Source organism: Diplotaxodon limnothrissa, linkage group LG6 (genome assembly GCF_057381915.1).
Source record: "Diplotaxodon limnothrissa isolate DT_005_m linkage group LG6, D_limnothrissa_male_GT1.1, whole genome shotgun sequence".
Classification (NCBI taxonomy): domain Eukaryota; kingdom Metazoa; phylum Chordata; class Actinopteri; order Cichliformes; family Cichlidae; genus Diplotaxodon; species Diplotaxodon limnothrissa.
Window position 1 is genome coordinate 44,388,043 of NC_140601.1, and position 23,796 is coordinate 44,411,838.

The 23,796-nt window shown below is 47.8% G+C and overlaps 3 protein-coding genes across 3 annotated transcripts; 2 read left to right on the forward strand and 1 right to left on the reverse strand.

The window, feature by feature from the left end:
• Positions 1–337: 337 nt before the first annotated feature.
• LOC146631377 (opsin-5-like) lies at positions 338–2,719 on the reverse strand. Its single transcript, XM_085356518.1, has 6 exons — positions 2,419–2,719; positions 1,716–1,921; positions 1,543–1,642; positions 1,354–1,458; positions 895–1,118; positions 338–817 (listed from the first exon to the last, which is right to left on the reverse strand). The coding sequence occupies exons 1-6, from the start codon at positions 2,717–2,719 to the stop codon at positions 338–340; spliced, it is 1,416 nt and encodes a 471-aa protein (XP_085212644.1).
• Positions 2,720–3,748: 1,029 nt separating this feature from the next.
• Positions 3,749–7,321, forward strand: LOC146631378 (serum response factor-like). Its single transcript, XM_085356519.1, has 8 exons — positions 3,749–4,512; positions 5,048–5,317; positions 5,401–5,593; positions 5,784–5,948; positions 6,048–6,155; positions 6,230–6,412; positions 6,484–6,563; positions 6,855–7,321. Exons 1-8 carry the CDS (start codon positions 4,075–4,077, stop codon positions 6,936–6,938), a joined length of 1,521 nt encoding a protein of 506 aa, XP_085212645.1. The 5' UTR covers positions 3,749–4,074; the 3' UTR covers positions 6,939–7,321.
• A 6,604-nt stretch (positions 7,322–13,925) lies between these two features.
• Positions 13,926–23,481, forward strand: eif4a3 (eukaryotic translation initiation factor 4A3). Its single transcript, XM_085356520.1, has 12 exons — positions 13,926–14,178; positions 18,151–18,223; positions 18,336–18,402; positions 18,494–18,556; positions 18,641–18,773; positions 21,905–21,985; positions 22,103–22,244; positions 22,371–22,509; positions 22,587–22,702; positions 22,775–22,882; positions 23,054–23,181; positions 23,288–23,481. The coding sequence occupies exons 1-12, from the start codon at positions 14,025–14,027 to the stop codon at positions 23,302–23,304; spliced, it is 1,221 nt and encodes a 406-aa protein (XP_085212646.1). The 5' UTR covers positions 13,926–14,024; the 3' UTR covers positions 23,305–23,481.
• Positions 23,482–23,796: the final 315 nt, after the last annotated feature.

Below are 23,796 nucleotides of genomic sequence, written 5' to 3' on the forward strand. Positions count from 1 at the left end.
TTCAAGCCTCAAATCATTTCCTGCGTGTCCTCTACGACTTCCTGTCCAGTGCCTGGACAGAGAACGGCCAACATTCAAAAAACGACACTTTTGTTTGCTCCTAAAAAACTTTATTGAAACATGTGACTCAATCAAATTCACACTGAGTGGTTATCAAAACTGAGACTTTATATAAAACATCATCAGGGTTTTATGGGCTCTTCCTCTCCTCGTGGTCACACACAGGTGTCTAACGCTAACCTCCACTCCTCGCTCACCAAACAGAACGGTGCGAGCACTCGATGGGGCGGAGTCTCTATAGACCAGACTTAACGAGGATCGATATTTCAGTCGTCCATCAGAGTCTCTCGCATTCAAAGCCAGAACTGGTCTCAGAGGGGCGGGGCATGTCGATGTAGAACACCTCCTTGTTGACGGGTGGCGGCGTGGATGGCGGACTCACTGCCCCCGAGTCCTGGGTCAGGGCCTCGTGGGGATGGTTCACTAACGAGTACTTCTTTTCAGGCCGGCTCAGATGAACTTTGAATCTGGCCCCGCCTCCTGTGGCAAGACGACCGTCAACCTTGGGTTTGAAACGCTTCAGCTTGACGGTGTCTTTGGCGTCACGCGTGCACGGCAGCAGGACCGCCACGTCTTTGCGGAATTTGGAGCTGAGACCAAAGTAGATGAGCGGGTTGTAGAAACTGGCAGATTTGGCAAAGAGGCGGGTGAAGATGCTGGTGAGGTTGGGCACGTGGAAACCCCAGGCGGACCACATGGACACCACGGCGTACGGCGACCAGGCCAGGATAAAGGCTGTGCAGATCACTATGGAAACCTGCAGAGACAGAGAAAGTGATCGAACTTCCCGAATGGCACTCTGGTGGGCAGGAGATGACAGCGACAAACACTCACGGCGGTCACGTCTCTCTCGATCTTCCGCTGGCGGTCGGTCAGGTCTCCCTCGGCCGACAGCGCGTTGCCTCGCTTCACCGTGTTGATGATGGACACGTAGCAGAACAGCATGACGAGCACGGGGATGAAGAAGCAGCACACAAAGATGGAGACGATGTAGGACTTGTAGACGCTCGAGTAGTTTGCCTTGGCCCAGTCAATCTCACAGGTCCCATAGCCGCGATCTGCACAGACGACAGACACTGTCACTAAAGGAAGGCCTTCCACTGCTCACTTCCTGTTCTATAAGGGCGCAGCGGACCCCTGACAGACCAATCAGCACGTGGCAGCAGGACACTGGTGTTTTATGGTCCCTGCTTTATCTGAGCCTCATTCACTCTAACGCACCGCCCTGGAGAGACCTGCAGCCACTTCCTGTACTGTGAGGGGGTCAGGGGTCAGAGGTCAGGGTATTCTTGCCTGTGTAGCTGCCCCAGCCGAGCAGCGGCGCCCCGGACCAGAATCCAGCTGCGATCCAGATGAGCGACAGACACACGAACACACTGGTCCTGGTGATGTGATGCGCTGAAACACACACACTCACTCAGGTGACATGGTAATAACATGTTAACACTATGATGGTGAACACCTGATGGGCGGACCTCTGACCTCGGCTTGGGTGGCATCCTTTGATGTAGCGTGTGATGCTGATCACGGTCAGCGTGTAGATGCTGCTCAGACCGAACACCAGCGTGAAGAACCCGTCCACCTGCGTGAGAACACATCACAGGTGAGCCCGTCACGTCCCACCACAGGCTGAGTCTGAGCTGGGACGTCAGTACCTGGCAGGTCCAGATGGAGGAGATGAGGTAGCCGCTGTCCTGGAAGACGTTGAAGATCTCGATGATTCCTCTGGAGTATCCGAACACGGAGATGCTGGCGTCTGAGACGGCGAGGTTATAGGTCAGGTAGTCGGTGGGCAGCAGCGAGGCTCTCTGCCTGTAGAGGACGAAGAGGACGATGCTGTTCCCGAACCAGGACATCCATCCTGGAAACACACAGGTGCATACAGGTACTTCAGTGTGTACAGTAAGTACACAGTGTACACACAGTACTACACAGGAGCAGCTGAGGGTAATCCAGCAGGTCACTACTAAGAACACTTAAAGTGCAGCTGATGTCCAGCAGACAGGTGAGAGCGACACCTGCTCTGTTACCCACAGCCAGAGAAGCTCATCAAAGCTGCTGCAGCTGAGAGTGCTGCTGTGCCCACAGCATGATCAGAGTATTGATCGCTGATCACTGACAGACTGAAGCCAAATAACATCACACAGATGCAGGACACAACGATGACACAGCACATGTGTCTGTGTGTGTGTCTGTGTGTATCTGTGTGTGTGTTTGTCTGTGTCTGTGTGTCTGATTGTGTGTGTGTGTGTGTGTCTGTGAGTCTGTGTGTGTGTGTATCTGTGTGTGTGTCTGTTTGTTTTTGTCTGTATGTGTGTCTGATTGTGTGTGTGTGTGAATGTGTGCGTGCGCGCTCACCCAGCAGCAGTAGGTAGACTCCTATGATGGTCTCCCCCTGGTCAGTCAGGGGGGGATCTCGCCCCCCTCCCAGGATGAAGCTGTGGTTCCTCCAGGGGGGGCCGCCGGCTGCAGCGCCGCTGAGCGACATGTTGCGTGTGGCGTGTAAATGGCGTGTGTTCTGCAAGTACCGCCGGACTCTGCAGCTAATCTGAGGTGAGATTACAGGCTGATCCTGGTTCAGCACTAGTGACTCCAAAGCAGCACCCAGCAGGCCCCAGCTCACTGATTGGCTGAAGGAGTGATGATGTAATAAACTCATTAAAGGATTCAGACTGATCTCTGCTGATGTATTGATCTGACTTCAGTCTGGAAAGTAACTCAGTACGTTTAGTGTACTGTGAAGTACTCCTTTGAGGTACTTTCACTTTAGTACTGAGAAATCTGGACGCTGCATGAAAACAGACATTTCATCACAGGTGACGGGGGCGGAGCCATGAACAGTCTGATGAAATCTGATGGTTTTTATTTCAATTCCTTTTTTCATGTTGTTCTTTTTCATCTTTTATTATTTCCCATGTTTGTGTTTTTTCTTTATAACTTTTCATTTTACTACTCTAGAACATCATTCAGATTTCATGTTACTGAGGTCACGGTTTGACCCCACAGTCAAAGGTCAAAGTTCAGATGGTTTAGCTCACTCATCTCTCTCATTCTCTGGGCTGGAATTTTATGTATTTGAGTCTGAATAGAGAGCACCATCATGAGGACCTGAGCGCTCTCACGGGGCGTTGCATGTTATCGGGATGTTTGGTTTAGGTTGCTGAGCATGTTCTTTCAGTTTTTCCTGCCGTGGAGCAGGTCATTCCTCCATGTTCCTCGTGTCATATATAAAAGCAGGTGTAACGCTGCGACCCGACACTCAAATCTAATCTATGAAATCTTTTCACTTTTTTATTTGTGTTATTGATTATTGTCATATTGGCACAGCTGGGCTTCCACAGTCGTCCTCCTATCTCCACGTGCTGCAGCTGTTCAGGCTGGAGGTGTGCAGGAAGAAGGATGACCATATAAGGAGAGGCGGGGCCATAAAAGGAAACGCGTTCTTTATATGGAGAAAGGTGTCCCGGTCGTACAGCCCAGAACTGCGTATCATTGCGCACAAGCTTCGGTAAGTTCGCACCTGTCCGCACCAGACCATAAAGACTCCCTACCCCGACACTTCCGGTGAGAGGTAAGGCGATTCCGAGCCGCGGGGTGGCTGCAGTGGCTGTGAAGTGCCGGACTACCTGTCAGAGCGGACGGATATCTGCGGAAGCTGCCCGTCATTTCCTTATGTGGAGCGGAGTGATCCGTGGGGGGCCGGGCCTCGCTGCTCTGTGAAAACAACTTCACAACTTTTTCTAATTTCTGATCGATCCGGATCGATTTCCTGCGGAAAGTGTGCCCGGCGGCTTCCCCTCACGGCCCGCGGGCTCCCGGAGCTTTCTAACGGACTCACCGGGCGACCTGTCGCTGTAGAGCCGCTGAGCGCTTAGCCTAGCCCCGTTAGCCACGCAGCTAGCGGTGCGGCTAGTCGACCCCGACCCGGCGCGGAGCTCCGAGCCCCGCCGAGGGTCTCTCCGGCGCACCCGGAGGATCCATCTTCCGGGCCCGGTGGAAGGGACGCTGATAAGGATGCTGGCGGGCAGCGGGGCCGAGATGGGCTCCAGAACCTTACCTGGACGCATGAGCAGCACAGACACAGCCGGACCGGAACCGGACACGGCCCGTGAGACTGGCGAGGGGGCGCCGGAGGACCGGGACTACAGCGCCGAGGGGGCGTTCAGCGGCTCCGACCAGGACTCGGACTCCGCGGAGGACGATGACACGGGGGGCCTGGGTGGGGACCGGAGGGGCGTGAAGCGGGAGAGGAGCGAGCGGGAGGTCGGGCATCAGGCGGCGCAGAGCTCCGGAGGCCTCAGCGGGGAGTACAGTGGTCTGAGGCCCGGGGCGGCGGGGGTGAAGCCCGGCAAGAAGACCCGAGGCAGGGTGAAGATCAAGATGGAGTTCATAGACAACAAGCTGCGGAGGTACACCACCTTCAGCAAGAGGAAGACCGGCATCATGAAGAAGGTGAGAGGCAGCAGGGGTCAGAGGTCAGCTGTGGGTTTACTCTGACATTGAAATTTTCACGTTTCGTCTCAATCTAAGCTTCTAAAATCCAAAAGTATATGAAAGCTTCACCTGCCACAGAGCACAGGTGTATCATCACCCTGTTCTCACCTGCAGAGCTTCACCTGGAGGCTCGGGAGCAGGTGGAGGCTAAAAAGGGTGACGTTGTACCAGCTCAGGTCTGCAGGTGTGTCTGAGCGTTCAGTAAGGTTCTTTAGGAGCGTCTCACCTGTAGACAGGTGAAGTTTGGCTGGAGCCAGCAGGGTGCAGCAGGTAGAATCAGTCAATAAAAATCAAAGTAGAATACAGTAGAGCTCAGTGAGTAAAACTCAATAAATACAGATGAGCCACTGTCTCTGCTTTCAGCTCAGTTTATCTGACAGGTGAGGTTAGTGGTACAGCATCAGTCAGCTGTTCACTCCAGGAACTGCACCATGTCTGTAGGTGTGTTTAGACCGATAGCGTGTTCACCTGTTGTACCTGCTCCCCCACCCAGGCGTACGAGCTGTCCACGCTCACAGGTACGCAGGTGTTGCTGCTTGTTGCCAGCGAGACGGGCCACGTGTACACCTTCGCCACGAGGAAGCTGCAGCCGATGATCACGTCAGAGACGGGGAAAGCTCTGATCCAGACCTGCCTGAACTCGCCAGACTCGCCGCCGCGCTCCGACCCCTCCTCCGACCAGAGGATGAGCGCCACGGGCTTCGAGGAGACCGACCTCAGCTATCAGGTGTCAGAAGCTGACGGCTGCTCCGAGGCTGCCAAGGTAGCGTCCAGGTGCTGTTACTTAAATGTCGGGATCAGCGCTTTTAGCCCCGCTCCTTAAATACAGATGTCGTGTGTCTGCAGGATCTGGTCAAACCGGCCTTCAGCCTGGCCAGCTCCTCCTCCTCCTCCACATCCTGCTCCTCTTCATCCTCAGCGTCCCTGCAGGTGCAGACCAGCGCCCCCACCTGGCAGCCGCCGTCCTCGACCGCCAATGGGACGCTGCTGAAGACATCAGCCGGGGTGGTGCTTCCTGGAGGCTTTACTTTGATGTCAGGTAGGTGGGCGGAGTCAACTGCTGACACAAGGCTCGTGTTTGTGTTGTTTCTTAGCTGGCAGGTAAAAGTAAACATTTCAATGGCCACCAGAGCACCTGCTGGTCTTTCACCTGTCCACACACTTTTGGCTTTCCTGCTGCTTTTATTCAGCTAATCTGTCTCTGGACCCACCCCTTGACCTGTCTGCAGGTGGCTCGCTGCCTCCGGGTGCACACACCATCCCCCTCAGCCAGCTGCAGGGCCAGTCTTTGGCCATCCAGGGCCCCGTGGCCCCAGGCCCCACCCCCACGCTGCATGCTCCACCCACACAGCCAGCTACGTTGCTGCGGCTTCCTGCCACCGTGTCGCTGTCAGGTCAGCACACTGCTACGCCGTCCTCCTGTCAATCGGTGCGTTTTCCTTAGCTTGCCTGCCAACAGGTGAATGTTAGCTCCGCCCTCTTTGTGTCATCAGGACCTGGAGTCTCTCAGCAGCTGCAGACAATCCAAGTACAGACCAGCAGCCAGCAGGCAACCGCCAATCACAGCAGCTCTGACATGCAGAGCCCCGCCTCCTCCACAGGTATGAACACAAAGACACGTTCCGTAACGGGTTAACGTAGCATCGCCAACCTGACCATCTTCCTCTCTCTGCAGCAAGTCTTCCCGTCTCCATCGTCTCCTCCCCTTCCTCCTCCTCTTCCTCGGTAGCAGGTCACATGATGTACCCAGGCAGTCACACGGTGATGTATGCCGCACCAACGCCCTCGCTGGGCGACGGCAGCCTCACAGTCCTCAACACCTTCTCTCCAGCAGGCCACACCCAGTCACATGACCCAGGTGACCGACTGTTAATATTTGCTGAAATGAAAACGTTTTCAGAAAAACCACAAACTCTTTTCTTCTTTCAGCCGCCGTGCCGCAGGTCTTCCTCACCTCTCTTCCTCCAGGCACCACTCAGATCCCAGTTTCTGCAGTCCAGCTGCACCCGGTACCACAACACGCCAACTGCACACCAACTGCACATGACACATTAATGACACGTTCACGCACATCCCTGCAGGCGGCCGTTAACATCGAGCCAAGTCAGTTTTACTTGTAAAGCACGTTTAAAAGACATCGAGTGTCGGCAGCGTGCTGAACAGGGAGACAATGTAACCAAACACGAGATAAACGAGGTCAAAAGATTACAAAACGTTTATGTACACACAAGTATGTGAATGTTTGTAAACATGGCTGCGCTCACTGCAGTGACACTTTGTTTGTTTGTTTGTTTGTTTAGATGGTCATCAGTCAACAGAGCAGCAACAACCTGACCGAGCTGCAGGTCGTCAGTCTGGACGTCCACCAATCAAAAGACGACTGAGATGAACGCAGATGATTAGTTTCCTCCTTTGTTGCGACGGTTTGATGGACTTCGTGTTTACGTGTTTGTGTTGATCATGTAAACAAAAACATGTCGTCATCAGTTGGTACTTCCTGGAACGCCGACCCGATGTCCAGGTCAATGTAGTGATGATGTCACTCTGCCAGGCGTCTTTCATTTGAGATGAAGAAAGTGCCAAAAGTGTGCGGACGCTCGTTTGTGTGGCGGTATCGCGCGCGGTGACACACGGACAGCAGGAACACCAGGAGCATCACTTCCTGTATGGACCTTTCAAAGTAAAACCTGGATCTGTATTCTCTGAACGTTCATCTTTGATTTGCAGAAATGTGAAAATGATTTCAGTTGTTATTAAAATGTTTCATGTGAACGGCTGAGGATTAATAATCATTTCGTTCTATGGCGAGCTGACCCTCCAACAGACAGACACGACCAATACGACACACGAAGAAGAAGCAATGACGGGCAGGTAAGAGTGAGAGCAGTTAAGAAAGTGCTTCTGCTCAAATTTATAGTTTTTACACAAACAACCAATCATATTCACCCGTCAGCGGTGAAAGGATGAGGTCACATGGGGGCGGGGTGGACTTTGACGTTTGTGAAAGAAGCGATGTGGGAGTTCTTACCACAGGTGCATCCAGGATGCCGCCAGTATTTGTAAGCTAGTTTGCATTTAGCAGTGATTGGTGGACGACTGTCAGCTGACCTGGAACCTGCACAATGACATGAGTTCAGCAAAGCCAAGATTGTCTTATCCTGACATCATCATCAGGAGCAGCGGCCTGCACTACCATGTATCCAGCTACCCTACACTCTGTACCACAAAGGTGCTTCCCTTCTCACCGGGGTAAGTTGCCATGGTAACCCATGATGCGAACAGGTTAGGTTCGAGGAAGGCCTGAGGTCTGTTTCGCTGACGAGCAGCATCGATTATAACACAGCTTTATTGGCAGCACACAGATTTGCAGCAGTGTTATTGTTCTGTGCACACTAACAGCTGATCCTGCTGCACAGACTGAGCCCAGGTTTGACTTCAGCAGTGAGTCTGCAGCTCGACCATCACGTGCAGCGTGTGGAACCAAAGATCTCAGATGTGGACTCATCAGCCTAAAGCACAGATGGTCTAATGTCCACTCCTTGTGTTTTTTGGTCCAAACAAATCTGTTCTGCTTGTTGCATTTCCTTAGTCGTGGTTTTTCAGCGGCTATTTGACCGTAAAGGCCTGATTCACACAGTCTCCTCTGAACATGTAGAGATGTGTCTGCTGCTGGAGCTCTGTGTGGCATTTATCTGGGCTCTGATCTGAGCTGCTGTTAACTTGTGATTTCTGAGGCTGGTGACTCGGATGAATGTGTCCTCAGCAGCAGAGGGACTCTTGGTCTTCCTTTCCTGGGGCGTCCTCATGTGAGACAGTTTCATCGTAGTCTTGATGGTTTCTGTGACTGCACTTGGGGACACATTCAAAGTTTTAGCAATTTTCCAGACTGACTGACCTTCAGTTCTTAAAGTAATGCTGGACTGTTGTTTCTCTTTACTTAGCTGATTGGTTCTAATATTTATTCTAACAGTTGTCAAACAGGATGTCAGCTGTGTACCCACTTGACTGCTTCATAACACAACTGATGGTCCCAGCTCCACCAGTGCACCCTGACAGGCACACCTGTGAGGTGAAACCATTTCAGGTTACATCAGGAAGCTCACTGAGAGAAGGCTGAGGGTTTGCAGCGCTGTCAACAAAGTGAAGGGTGGAAGCTAAAATACAGTGGCGTGCAAAAGTATTCGGCCCCCTTGAACTTTCCCACATTTTGTCACATTACAGCCACAAACATGAATCAATGTTATTGGAATTCCACGTGAAAGACCAACACAAAGTGGTGCACACGTGAGCAGTGGAACAGAAATCATACATGATTCCAAACATGTTTTACAAATAAATAACTGAACAGTGGGGTGTGTGTAATTATTCAGCCTTTATTCTGACTTTGATATTAGATAAAATGAATATTGATAAAGTTTACCTTTATGTACAGAATCTGAATATCGCAAAATATTCTAAACATTTGCAATAATATCGTATCGTGGGATGTATGGTGATTCCCACCTCTAATGTCAAGTGTTGTACTGAACGTTCAAGGATGATAAAACATAATGTGATTATCCGGGCCGGGTCACCGGGTCCTCAGCTGAGGAGCCCAGACCTCGCTCTCCCCGCCCACCTCCTCCAGCTTGTCCGGGGGAACACCGAGGCGTTCCCAGGCCAGCGTGTCCTGGGTCTGCCCCAGGGCCTCCTTAACCGTGGGACATGCCCGAACACCTCACCCTGGAGGCGTTTAATTTGTATGTCAGCCAAATTAAAAACAGTGAGTTACCATAAATTGTTTTTTAATTTAGAACTTTGTTAGTGTCAGTGGAGAAACATTTAGAGTTGCTCACTCAGAAAAGTCCAGTTCTTAGTACTGTGTACTCAGTGAATACTTTGTCCTAACCTAGTCACCTTAAGTACATTTTTATTTTTTTGAGGCAACAAATTTGCATAATTTTTTGAAGTTCTGACAACAAATGAGATTGTTCAATCAGTACTTTTACTGCAGTATTGTCAGCACTAGTGCGTGTACTTCTACTGCAGTACAGAACATCTCTACTTTTGCCTCCTGTGATGCAGGCAGATGGGAAACCTCGGACAATTTAGCAGTTGTAGTTCTTTTAAATAAAGCTGCTTCAGTGTGACCTCACAAACAAACTTTATTTAAACATCCAGATTATCTCGTGTCTTTCCTGATATCGCTCCATATTGTGACAGATGCCAAACTGCTGAAGCCTCACTGATCCACATGTACTGGTCTTGTCCCAGTCTCCTTCAGTTCCTGACAGAGGTTTTTCATACCCTGTCCAGGATTCTCAGAGTGACACTGGCCCCGACCCTCTTCTCGCTCTGTTTGGCATCAGTGGGAATGAGGTGCCTCTAAAAGACGGGAGCCATCATTCACCCTCCAGGTGGAGGGACGCTGCCTCTCCCACTCACACACACGGGGGTTATATGACCTCATGTCGTGTCATGCGGGGTCGTTTCCTTGATGCATTTCCAAATCTATACCAATTTTTCAGGTTCATGCACCTGCCTCATGTCAGCTGTGGAAATACAGTGACCTGGGGGGAATGAATGGGATTATTTTGCAGGGACTTTGTTATCTGGGGAAACACTTTATTTATTTTTACACATATACAGTAGATGTGTCTGTGTATTTATTTTCTTTATTTTCCTTTCCCCCCTAAATTCTACAGCCTTAAGTGTACGGACTAATGACCCCAAATGTACAAACTATCCTTCTCTTCTCCTTTTGTTTATATGTATAAAGAAAAAACTCTTAATAAAAAACATTATTTAAAAAACCTCATTTAAACAACAGAGTAAAAAAGTTTATAAAGGGGTAAAATCATCGGAGTATTTGGTGATTTTATACAACAGCAGCATCAGTCCTCAGCTCCTTCCTGTCACCTGGCTGCACAGGTGACCTCTTTCACATTTACCAGACTGTTAGTTTACACTTTTGTGGTTTGTTTATGTTTGATTACGTCATCACCTACAGGCTGCCCAGTGTAGCGGCTGACGTGATGACATCACACCTGTCAGTGTGTCTCAGGGTCCAGTTTAAATCCTTCAAAAACAGAAGAGCGATACAGAAACATTTAGCTTTACTCAGGTTTTATGGAAACATATCGTTAGTTTCATCTCTGACAGCATCTGATCAGAATTTGTACTTTTTTTTACCAAAACGTGTTATTTGGTTTTACTGACTTTAGTGAGAAAGACTCGCATGCGTTTCCCTCATCGATCAAACTCCACATCTGTAAATGTAAGCTGTCCACTCTCAGGACAGAAACAGAAAGTTTGTTCCTGTCTCAACAAGAAAGCTTTAAAAACATGAATATTTGTAATATTTTAATGTCTTATTTAATTATTCAGTGTGTCTGTGTTACTTTCCCCGTTTAATCTGTATTTCTATCCTGTGTGTTTACAGTTGTACAATGAGATACAGAGCATCTCCAACCAGTGGCGTGTCTAGAAAATGGGGCCAGGTAGGGGCACAGATTTGGAGAAGGGTGGCAGATTTAATTGGCAGATAATGTTTAAAAAAAAAATTCTACCAACCGTTAACCATAATTCAATAATCCTATAAACCTAATAACCAAATGCACTTTTAACTCTTATTAGAATGAGATTTTAACCACTACGGTGCAAAGTTTTTAGATACTGCGTTGATAAAGTACAAGAGATACAATCAGTCAGTGTTTACTCAGCATTCAAGGACATCCATATTTGCATAGTATTTTTACTGACATATAGTGCACATATGTTTTGGGCAAAAACATTTTTGAAAATTAAAATACGAACATTTGTAACAAACAATTGACAAATTAGCCAATGCCAATGCAAAACTTTCTCTGCCTGTTAAAAAAAGAAGATAATCTTCTCACAAACTGGTGTTTGATTTTGAAACAGGAAAAAAGTGGAGAAACAAATGAAAAGACTAACATTTGAATAAAACCTGAAAGCAAGTAAATACTTTCTATGCTGCCTTATGGTAAACTTTGGTAATATTGATAAAGAACAACACTGGCTGATGATGAAATACAGTCAGCTGGCATGGTGACACTGCCAGTATAACCTGCAGGGCTGGACTGGGACAAAAAAATCGGGCATTTTGACTACAGACCGACCCACCAGGTATTAAAGCCATAAAGCCTTTGACTGAAAACAAACGCTGTTGTGACAGTGATGTACAGTCTTGTTGGTATATGTATGATTTCTATACATTTTACGTCAGATAAAAACTTTGGTTGTAAGATTTAGATAATTATTTAATAAAAACTAGGTATTTTAAATGAGAATAAGAAAGAAAAGTATTTCTTTGTGCCCCACCTTTCCCTGTTAATGCCCTACCTGGCCCCCTGGCAAAACTTTCCTAGACCCGCCCCTGCACAGTTACCAGCTGTCAGCTACATAAAAAAGGATCCTGGTGTTATTTATCTCTCAGAAACAGTTCATAACTTCAACTCATTCATGTCACCTAAAAGGTAAACCTGTTTCTCCATCACCTGTTCAGCTCTGATGATCCAGTAAGGACATCTCCTGGTTTCATCTTCATGTTTCCCTCTCACCACATATCTAAACAGACATCATGACCAGCAGCTTTACAGCTGTGGCTCCAGCAAACATCAGCTGATACTAGAAATTAATATTAAATAAATTCTAACAACAGCTGATCAAGCTTAAACGTGCTGCTGTTGTTTAGCGCGACATCCGCTGGTTTCCTCTTTCTGGCGCAAAGTGGGCGATAAACAAACAAGAGAGAAAAGCCGATCAGCTGATCATTGATCAGTTTCATGATTGAAGTAGCAACAGGAGAGGGAGGGGGAGAGAATGAGAGAAGAAGAGGCAGCTGTGCAGCAAACACAGAGTAACTCCAGCTTTGTGTCTTTTTCCATTCTAGCTAAAGTCCGGGACAAACTGCGTCTCTTCTCAGCTCAATACGAAACGCGTAATATTTTCTCTGAATGAGGGACCATTCCATTTTTTTAAGGAGCCGTTGGCAACTCTACTAACTAACCTTATGAATAAAATAAAGTTCACTATCAGTAACATCATAGCACCCACCCAGCTGTATAGAAACTCTGTCAAACTGGCTAGAACGCAGTATGAGTTATTGCAACTGACAGTAAAAAGTCAGCAACATGAAAATAAACTCCACCTAAACTTGGTTTATATCTGACCCAGATAGACTGCAGGTCATAACTTCTTACCTGAAGTTCAGTTCACCTGACACTCGGACTGGTGGCCGCCTCGGGTCTCTCCTCCTGCCTCCCCTTCCCTCATCCACCTGTTGCCTCTGTGGAAGCCCCGTCATAGCCACCACCAAACAACGGAGTTATTTCTACACATCGACCTGCATCTGGCCAATCCACCACCTCTCATTGTTCATGCCATTACAAAAAAAATAAAAAATAAGTCACTGGGGATATGCCCGGTATGCCCGATGGCCAGTCCAGCTATGTTAACCTGCAACCAAATCTGCAGCTCCATACAGCAATGTTACGACTTAGATTATATCTTATAACTCATAACTCTTATGTTAGCTGCCCTCAGTAGCATACTGTCTGAAATATTCCACAGCTGCAATAATTCTTTAAGTGTAATTTTTTTCCTTGGTATTCTAATTTCACCGAAGTTTACTAAACTCAACAAACTTGATATTACTTACCGGGACATTTATTCTGTCCTCATTTTCTTTCACCGAAAAATTGTTTCCTACAGTGCCATCTTTCGCGCTTGGCTCTCCTACCTTTGCTAACGTGATGCGCATAGCGCAGAAGCCGATGCTGCATTCACTTACACTCGGATATCTGAGCGTCACCGTGAAAACATAATCGGACATTTGATATTTGATTGAATTTTATTGTTTTGCCTTTGGGGTGGCACCTGGGGTGGCCAGTCTGGTTTGGGGGGTGGCCTGTGCCCCCCCAGGCCACCCCGCTGGACACGCCATTGTCTCCAACTCAGTGCAAACGTGTGTGTGTGCGTGTGTGTGTGTGGGAGGGTGCACAGTTCTGCAGCACTATATTTATATGAACAGTATTACCAGAAAAAACGGGGGGGAAAGGAAACAAATGTACAAATATACAATCCGGTGTCAGAAGTAAATATGTAAATAAATAGTGTGTTTTGTATATATAGTTATAGGCTGTTATTCCTTGTTTTCAGAAGGGCCGTCTGTCCCGTGTTGATCGATCACTGAGACACTTTCTTATTCATGTATTGATCAGTTTGTCATCATTCGATCAGGTTTACATTTTATTCTGTGTCGGCCTCCGAGTACGCTGATAAAGAACCCGGAAATTTGTTATTTTTTCTGCTGTGACGTAAAATCCTCGTCGCCCGCTGCGGACGTCATCGGCGTAGCGACACGTGCTTCTTTCTCTCGTTAGCAGTTAGCTTAGCAGCGCGGCGAAGCGCGGACTGGTGAATCCGGACTTCTGCGACATTCAGTAGGATTAAAAGCTCCGAGGAACATGGCTGCTGCCGGGGCTCAGGGTAGGAAGAGGATCCTGAAGGAAGAAGATATGACCAAGGTGGAGTTTGAGACCAGCGAGGAGGTGGACGTCACCCCTACCTTCGACACCATGGGCCTCCGGGAGGACCTTCTCCGCGGGATCTACGCCTACGGTAGGCCGGGGTTCGGCGCGGCCTCCGGGGGAAAGCTAGCTCAGCTAGTCATCTGTAAAGCTAAAGTCGGCGCAGTGTGTTTGAGTAGGCGAATTAAAGATATTTCACTGTCCTCGGTTCGACCCCGGGGGCATCGTATCCGGAGGGGTGCCGTTAGTCTGACTCTCCGGCTTTTAGTTCTTTCCAGAAGCTCTCCAATTAGCATTAGCCTGACCTGCTAACGTGTCTGCGCACTTTCAGTGGCGGAGAAACAGATGTTCTGATAGACCTGACTTTAGACCGGACTCTGGGGCTGCTGAGCCGGTGTGTGACCCGGCTTGGTCCATGGCTCAGTGTGATGTAGGAAACAAAAACTTTATTGAAATGTGTACAAACAAAGAAGCATTCATCTGTTGATCATGTTCAGTTAAATTATTTAAGTGATAAGTAATTTGTGGGCTGATCCGAACAACCTTCAGAGACTCTTCAAACAGCTCGAGATCAGCTCTGAATTCTCCCCATTTGTCAATAAAATGTTTTCCATTAAACTGTTAATTAAATTCCACTTCAGCACTGAGTGAGCTGATTCCCCGGCCTGCAGGCATTACAAATTCTGTCTATCACAGAAAACATCCACTTTAAATCTGAGTGTAATAAAATCATTAGTTGGGTAAAACTCATATAAAATGTTAAAACTGAGCTCTTCTTTTAGGAAGGATTGGATGTGAGATGTATATTTTTCTGATATTTTGGTTAAAAGTCTTTAAGGATGTGCTTCCTTTTAACCGGATTAGAAAAAAATGCTTTCAGTAAGATAATTATAATACTTTTTAGATTTTTCTGTCACTAAATTCAGTATTTTCAAAGTGGTGGTGGTGTGGTAGAGCCGGGATCTTCTCTAACCTTAGATGTTAGAGAGACTAGCATCGCTGTTATCAGCTGATTATAACCTCGGTGAAGTTTAAACAACAGCATCGTAGTCAAAGGAGCTTACAAAGAAAAGCGTCTGGACTTCTTTAAGTAGCTTGAAGACGTTTCACCTTCATCCGAGAAGCTTCTTCAGTTCTAAGGTCAAATGGTGGAGAGTCCCAGATTTAAACCCAGTGGGAGTTTCCCCCCACAGAGGGACAAAGGACCCCCTGATGATCCTCTATTTAGTATTTAGTATTTATTTATTTATTGTCATTGTCAAGAACAATGAAATTGCGTTTGGGGCTTCCATACAACCCCCCCCCCAAAAAAAGAAGAAAATAATAAATACCCCTTAAAACCCAAGTGTACATATTTAACCCAGTGTGACTCCAATGCAATAAGACAATCCTTAGCAATAATGTTCGTAGAAATTCAGACAAAGACCTGAGAAACATGACAAAATACAACAATGCAACCCATTCAATATTATTGTACTGTGAGATATGATATCAGATATGATAGTTATCTATTTAAGAAAGAGGGGGGGGGGCAGGAGGGGGAAGAGAATAAAGATATGATGCACCAATGCAGACCAGTTCATTGCTATTAAGAAGTTGGATATGGTTATTGTCCGTGAGAGGGGGGCAGAGAGTTCAGGAGCCTCACAGCCTGTGGATACAGGCTGTTGGCCAGTCTGAGCCAAGGTGTGAAACTGGGTGTGGGTCCCAATCAGCCAGAGTTTCGGGTGAGCTCATTGTGAAACCTGGCCCCACCTTATCATGCGAATTCCTGAGGTCAGATGGCCCAGGATGTGAGTGGGCGTTAAGGCGTCTGGGGAGGATCTCAAAACTGGATTATAGATGGCAGAGAGTTGGTGTCGTAAACCCCGCCTCTGTTCAAAGATGGTCGCTCACAGTGGACATAGATGCTTCTTTCACTCCTCTTTCAAACCATCTGTCCTCTCTGTCCAAAATGTGAACATTGGCATCCTCGAAAGAGTGTCCTTTATCCTTAAGATGCAGATGGACTGCTGAGTCTTGTCCTGTGGAGGTGGCTCTTCTGTGTTGTGCCATGCGCTTGTGAAGTGGCTGTTTGGTCTCTCCAATGTAGAGGTCTGGGCATTCCTCGCTGCACTGTACAGCATACACCACATTGTTAAGTCTGTGTTTTGGCGTTTTGTCTTTCGGGTGAACCAGTTTCTGTCTGAGCGTGTTGCTGGGTCTGAAATGCACCTGGATGTCATGCTTGGAGAAAACTCCTGAGTTTCTCTGATACACCGGCTACATAGGGGATGACAATGTTGTTGCGTCTGTCCTTCTTATCCTCCCTCGCTGGTGTCTGGTCTTCTTTTAGAAGAAGACCAGACACCACAGGACAAGACTCAGCAGACTCAGACCTTAGAACTGAAGAAGCTTCTTGGATGAGAGGTGAAACGTCTTCAAGCAACTTAAAGAAGTCCAGACGCTTTTCTTTGCAAGCTCCTTTGACTACGATGACCTGGATGACTGAGAACCTTCACAGACAACAGAATCACCAGCACCGCTTTCATGAAGCGATGTTTTTACTGGTCTGAAATTGTGTTTATGAACCCAGTAGAGAAGAACCTGTTGATGGGGAACCTATTCCATCCAAAGTCACCTGAATCACCATGGTTTTAATAATGTGGTGTGATGTGTGTGAGGCCAGTGCTGGGTAAACCGGCTGTGTTCATGTTCCTTTGCAGGTTTGGGAGTTGCAGTAATTAGTCCTGGTTACATACTTGCTGTGAGCTCTAAGCTTCTTAGATCTTTCCAAACGAGTTGCCCGTGAGACCGTCGGATTTATTTAAGAGCATCTATGAAATAACCGTCTCATTCTTCAATAAAATGTTTGTTTTACATCCGCACTTAGAGCACAACTAAATCAAAAATATCGACAGTCATTAGTTTCTTTTAGTTAAAGCCACCGAACAGAACGAGCAGAGACGCTGAGTGTGGCCGATGTTTGTCAGAGTGAAGGCTGCAGCAGCCTGTCTGCACCTCAGCTTGTTGTGTTGATGGCTGAAGTATCGTCACGGTGTCTGTGAGCTTAAAGCAGACTCTGAGCAGAGGAAGAGGAAGTTAACGTCACTGTTGGAACATTTCTACACAAATAAATGTGGAGTTTACTCTTTACCCGCTTGAACATCATCACCATCGCCTCGCAATGAATCCTGGGATAGGGTGGGCTACGAAGGATACATCCGGCCCAGGGCTGTGCGGTATGCTATCGTTTGTTTCACGGTGATGCGAAATCCACTGTTTATGGATGCGGGGACAGAGAATCCCAGCACGACCAGTTTAGACGAGGCAGAACCAGGTAGCTGCAAACAGACGGACCAGTCCACACAAATCCAGGACCTTATTCCTAAACGAGGGCCGCCTCTGTTGCGCGGACACGGTTTGGTTATGAAACGTCTGACACGGAAAACGGCACAATGTAAGTTCTGGCACAAAGCGGCGCCACCTCAGACTCGAACAGCACAGAGCTCTTCTCAGGTGGCAGAGAGTGGAGAGAGTTTACGGACGTCAGGTGCTCCAAACCAACCTCAGACTCAAACGCTACAACGGGCGTTTTCCCCGCAGCACGCCGTGTAGAAAGACTCACAAAGAAAATGGCGGCCGTTACAACTTCTATCTAAAAATAGATGGTTTCATGCATCGGTCAGAACACTCCGCTGAAAACGCCTCACACGGGTCGAGTTACAGAAAAGGCACATTTAGTGACAGATGAGGTTATCGGGAGATAACCGGGTCATATCGCCCAAATCTGTGGAAAAAAGGAGGAAGCTTTAATTGGGACCGCCTTCGCCTTCCCGGGGCTGCTGCGTGCTTCAGGTTACTGTAATGACCCTGATGTCACTGAGAGGCGTCGTCTCGCTGCTTTCAGGAACCCCGGGAGGATTTCAGATTGCATAAAGTGTTTCAGAATTATGGTCATTTAAAAGAATGTTGAGAAACCTGTGGCCGGGTTAAAATAAAGTTGTTTGAAGGACAGATGTTTTGTGCACTTTGCTAGTTGTAAATAAAGTTTTCTGGCAGTGACGCAGTGTTCGTGTTGCAGGATTTGAGAAGCCGTCAGCGATCCAGCAGCGAGCCATCAAGCAGATCATCAAAGGCCGTGATGTCATCGCTCAGTAAGCGTTTCCCTCCTCTCTCCTCGTCCTTCCCTCCTTTCCTCTTCCCTCGCTGTTCTTGTTGCCGTGTAGCTCTCGTGCCTCCAAATGTTCTAACAGCTGCTGTCTGCAGGTCTCAGTCTGGAACGGGAAAGACCGCCACCTTCTGCGTGTCTGTGCTGCAGTGTCTCGACATCCAGGTGAGTCTGTTGCAGCCTCGGTGGGCGTGGCCTTTTCAAGCAGATGGGTTAAACTGTTATTGTGACACTGTGATGCGTTTCCTGTCTGCAGGTGAGGGAGACGCAGGCTCTGATCCTCGCTCCGACTCGAGAGCTCGCTGGACAGATTCAAAAGGTATGCCTGCGCCTCGTCACAGCTGGCCGATCACCTGTGATCATATGTGCTGCATTCTGATTGGCTGTTTGCACGTGTGCGCAGGTGCTGCTCGCTCTGGGAGACTACATGAACGTGCAGTGTCACGCCTGCATCGGGGGCACCAACGTGGGCGAGGACATACGCAAGCTTGACTACGGCCAGCACGTCGTGGCGGGCACGCCAGGACGAGTGTTCGGTGAGTTTGAGTAGGTCATGTGACCCGCACCTGCTGTCATCGTCGCGTCCGATCGGTTGAGGTGGGAGACGCTCCACATTCAAATTATAATTTGATAAAACGAGATCCAGTCAGACGAAACCTGTTTCCAGGTCATGATCTCGGCGCTCAGGATGGCGAGAAGCCCATTAACAACGCCACCTTGAAACAGGAAGTGAAAACGTTTATCTGCTGGTGCCTTTGGCCTGGCAGTGTGAAAGAGGCGTGATGTCGTTCACTACGCTGCCAAAAATATTCGCTCGTCTGCCTTCATGTTCGCGTGAACTCGATCGACCTCCCGGTCTTAATCCACAGGCTGGACGCACGTCCGTGAGGTCGATGCTGGAGGAAAAGGCTCACAGCCCCGTGCTGTTCTGTGGGGCTGAGGTCAGGACTTCCACACCAGGAAGGGGCTGTTCCCACAGGGCTGGGACCGGGAAATTGTCCAACATGTCGCATTTCACTGGAGCAAACCCACCTCCACCAGGCTTACACCTGTCTGTTCATAAACCTGTCAGAGCTGGACGCAGCCGCGGCTCTGCTCCACGATCACACACATAACGTGAACAATGTGAAAGACTATGGGCTCAAATTGTGGTCATAAATATTTTGTACTTGTAAATCAGTTTTGTATGAGTAAAAAGAATTTGTGTGTGGACTTATGCGTGTGAAACTCTGCACTCAAGTTTTAGGTTACAAATACGAATTTTGACTCTATTTTTCTTCCTGTCAGCTGATTGGTCAATGTCATGTCAATCACAAATTTAACTATGCAATCAGAGAACAGATGGGTTTGGCTGTCCGGTTGTTCAGTCTGACGTCACTAGCCGTGTCTGGTCTAAACTCCGCTGCAGGTCCATATATCAAACGATCACTGTGGCATTACTGAGAGTTGAAAAACTGTCTAAAGTCTTTCATCTTTAATAAAATGATCAGCGTTCTGCTCTACCAGGTGTAACAATTGAGTTTAACATCCAGGCATCCATGAAAACGGAATTTATGACATTTAACGGAGTTAGAAGTTAGCAGGAAGTTAGCTCGCTAGCTTCTATCTAAATACAATATAGCATGTCCTGACTGCGGGGTTTTGGAAACAAATTCAAACGTACAGCTCTGCTATCACTTCCAGCATAAATGAAGACAGAAAACTAAACAGCAGTGACGTTTGTACGGTTACTGAAGTTGGGCTAGCTGCTATATAATGATGTGCTACGTGACCGCTAGCGACACAGCTATGTTAGCATAATATAAACAAGCTAACTTTTTTCCACTCGATAAAAGTTAACGTGAGTGTTCTCGGTGGTCAGGAACAAATGTAATCGCATGGCAGGGTGCTGTAAAAGGACCAAACTTCAGCCAGGAGAACAACTGAGATAATCCATCCACAATACGAGGTTAGTCATTCATATACTGCTGCATGGGCTGGGCTGTAGTTACATCCTAAGGTTTTAAAAACTGAGCTTAAATAAATGATTAGTGGTAATAAAAGCCGAGGGAGGTCAACAGGGATCACTGACTGTTTTAGGAGCTTTTTGAGATCAAATAGAAGAAAATACAAAACATTAAACATGTTAACAACACAAAAGCCATATTAAACGCAGGCTACTTTAGGCCCGGAAGTAGGATTCGTCACGTCATCACTGAACAACCGGGTTGGAGGGGGGCTTTACGGAGCTGCAGGTCCTTGAAGGGTGATACAGTTTGAAGCTGGAGGATCTCTATATAAATATCCGATAGCAGCTAGGTCCCCTAACTTTGAGCAGCTGTTGAAAGGATAAAGTTGTGCTATATCAGTGGTTAGAAATACATTATTACTTTAGGATTAGTTTAACACAAAGTCAGGGCTGACCCGGGACCATGGCTGTGAGTCACAGTGCGCAGCATGAAGGTCCTTTCACATCGGACGCAGCATGTGCTGCTAATGCTAACTGCTAACTAAAGGCAAAGGATCCAGGATTTGTTGCTGGCTGCTGGGCTCTGTGTGCAGCAGCTCTACCTGTACTAGATGCACCTGTCGTTTCTATCTCTGACTTTATCTCCTCTACAAGAGTTTCTGTTGTTTTCAAATGTTCTTCAAATGTTCAATAAAAACATGTATCGTTAATTCATAACCAGAAAGCTTTGTAACTATCCCCACTAGTGAAGACTGTGTCATTTCCACAACACTGAAGGAAAACGCTGGGCTGGCATGTAAAAGGACATTTATTCCCTCAGGACCTGAAGCTCCATAAAGCACCCCTCCAATAGCCAAACTCTGATTGGATAGTTAAATTTGTGATTGACATGACATTGACCAATCAGCTGAAAGGAAGAAAAATAAGGTCAAAATTTGTACGTGTAACTTGAAACTTGAGTGAAGACTTGACTAAGTCCAAACAGAAATTCTTTTTACACATACAAAACTGATTTACAAGTTCAAAATATTTATGACCACAATTTGAGCCCATGAAAGACAGCTGCTGGAAACATGTGAAACATGTTCGTTTACGTAAAAGGTTCTGTTTGTGCTCTGAGGTCTCGCTGGAGAGGAGAACGTAGTCTGTTGCTCCGGGTGTTCTCTGCACGCACAATCTCACACACACAGACGATGTTACATTGAAGTAAGGCTGTTCGATATATCTCGAATGACGAAATAAAAACATTTATCGTTTCATATTGTGCTATCGTTTGTTCCATGGTGTCGCAAAATAGACTTTGCGGCAATATTTGTTCATGGTTTTGACGGTCACTGTACTGTAAATGTTTAAAATTCTGTCCCGTGTAGACGGGAAAGGCAGCGTTGGCTCTGATGCCGCGTCGAAGCGTTTTCTTTCTCTGCGTCCATCTTTGTTTTACCAACTTTCTCCCAGGTGCTGACACGCTAGCGACAAATGGCGCCATCTGCTGGCCTGAAAAAGCAACTGCTTTTATTACTCTTGTTTATAATAAAATCTCGATATTGCCAGACTAAATATCACAACATTACGCTGTATGGAGTTTTATTAATCACTCCTGTGTGTCTGGAGGAAATGTCTGGGCACCATGTGTAAAAAGTTGTTCAGCTTCTGGCTCCTGATTGGCCAGCCTCTGACTGCAATAGCCAATAGGAGCTCACCTTTGTTTGTTTACTTCAGACATGATTCGGCGCCGCAGCCTGAGAACAAGAGCCATCAAGATGCTGGTCCTGGACGAGGCAGACGAGATGCTCAACAAAGGTGAGCGCGTGTCACCTGGAGCAGGAACACACCTGAGAACTCTGTGATGTCACACCTTAACCACCAGACTGAAACACCTGTCCGGCGTCTAACTTCCTGTCGGCTTTCTGTGTCCAGGTTTCAAGGAGCAGATCTACGACGTGTACCGCTACCTGCCCCCCGCCACGCAGGTGGTCCTGATCAGTGCCACGCTGCCGCACGAGATCCTGGAGATGACCAACAAGTTCATGACCGACCCGATCCGCATCCTCGTCAAACGGTCAGTTTGACGAGGATGCGGATCGGGTTTCTGGCAGAAATGTGGAGCTGAGATTATTCAGAGTGAAACCTGATCCCACCTTACTCTCACCCTCTCTCTCTGTATGTTGATGTCTCTCGGCCGCAGTGATGAGTTGACCTTGGAGGGGATAAAGCAGTTCTTTGTTGCCGTGGAGAGGGAGGAGTGGAAGTTCGACACACTGTGCGACCTTTATGACACGCTGACCATCACGCAGGCCGTCATCTTCTGCAACACCAAGAGGAAGGTCTGTGCACGTCCTCCTGTGTGAGCAGGTGTAGCGCATCAGAGCATCATGGGAAACGTAGTGTGTTTGTGTTTCAGGTGGACTGGCTGACAGAGAAGATGAGGGAGGCCAACTTCACGGTGTCATCGATGCACGGAGACATGCCGCAGAAGGAGAGAGAGTCCATCATGAAGGAGTTCAGATCAGGAGCCAGGTGAGCGGACCAGGACCAGGACCAGGACCAGATTCTGATTCAGAGACTGACCTCTGGGTTTTTGTGTTTCAGTCGTGTGCTGATCTCCACCGATGTCTGGGCTCGAGGCCTGGATGTTCCTCAGGTTTCACTCATCATCAACTATGACCTGCCCAACAACAGAGAGCTCTACATCCACAGGTATCCCTCCACACAAACTAGTCCCCACGTGTCCTTCTGCACCAGTCAGGGAGGAGACTTGAGCAGAGTGCTTTGGGGGAGGGGCTTAGACAGGTTTGGGTCCGGTGGTCCTTTGAGGAGAGCAGGGGGTGTTTATTCGTGACTAATGCTATGACCTCTGACCTCCTTCAGGATTGGCCGGTCGGGGCGTTATGGGCGTAAGGGTGTGGCCATCAACTTTGTGAAGAATGACGACATCCGCATCCTGCGAGACATCGAGCAGTATTACTCCACCCAGATCGACGAGATGCCCATGAACGGTACGAGGGAGCCAATCAGGGGCCTGCTGATGTCACTGTTCGCATGTTGTTGTTGTTGTCGGTCTGATTCTGTTCACTGATTGGTTCACTGTTTTTCTCTCTGCAGTTGCTGATTTGATCTAACCTGGATGACATCACACCAGAGCCCCGCCCCTTCAATTCATTTTTTTCTTCCTGTTTGTTTTTTAATAGTTTTAGATGTATTTTTTTTTTAATGTTGAGGTTAAATGACTGTAAGACGGCAGGTTTGTTTTTGTAAATAAAGTTTTGGTTCCAGATGTTAAGGTGGCGTGTCGTTACTATGAGCTCATCTGCAGCGACCAGTCAAAACTCCTAAAAGTAGTCACAGCCGTGAGGAGCAAGACTCTGTCAGGCTGGCTCCACCCCTCGAGGTAACCTGAGGTTTGTCTTTGGAGGTGAACCAGACGAGCGCTCCTTCAGCAGAGAGTGTTACAGCCACAGTGCGGAGCAACGCCCACTCGATGCTGCTGAACACACCTGTGTTCTTACCACTCCCACCACAGCCTGTGTACATGTGAGGAAACCTGAGTGTATTTGCTGTGTGCAGCAACCACAAATAAATACTGCAGTATTTGGGTGTTCTCTTTCTGACCT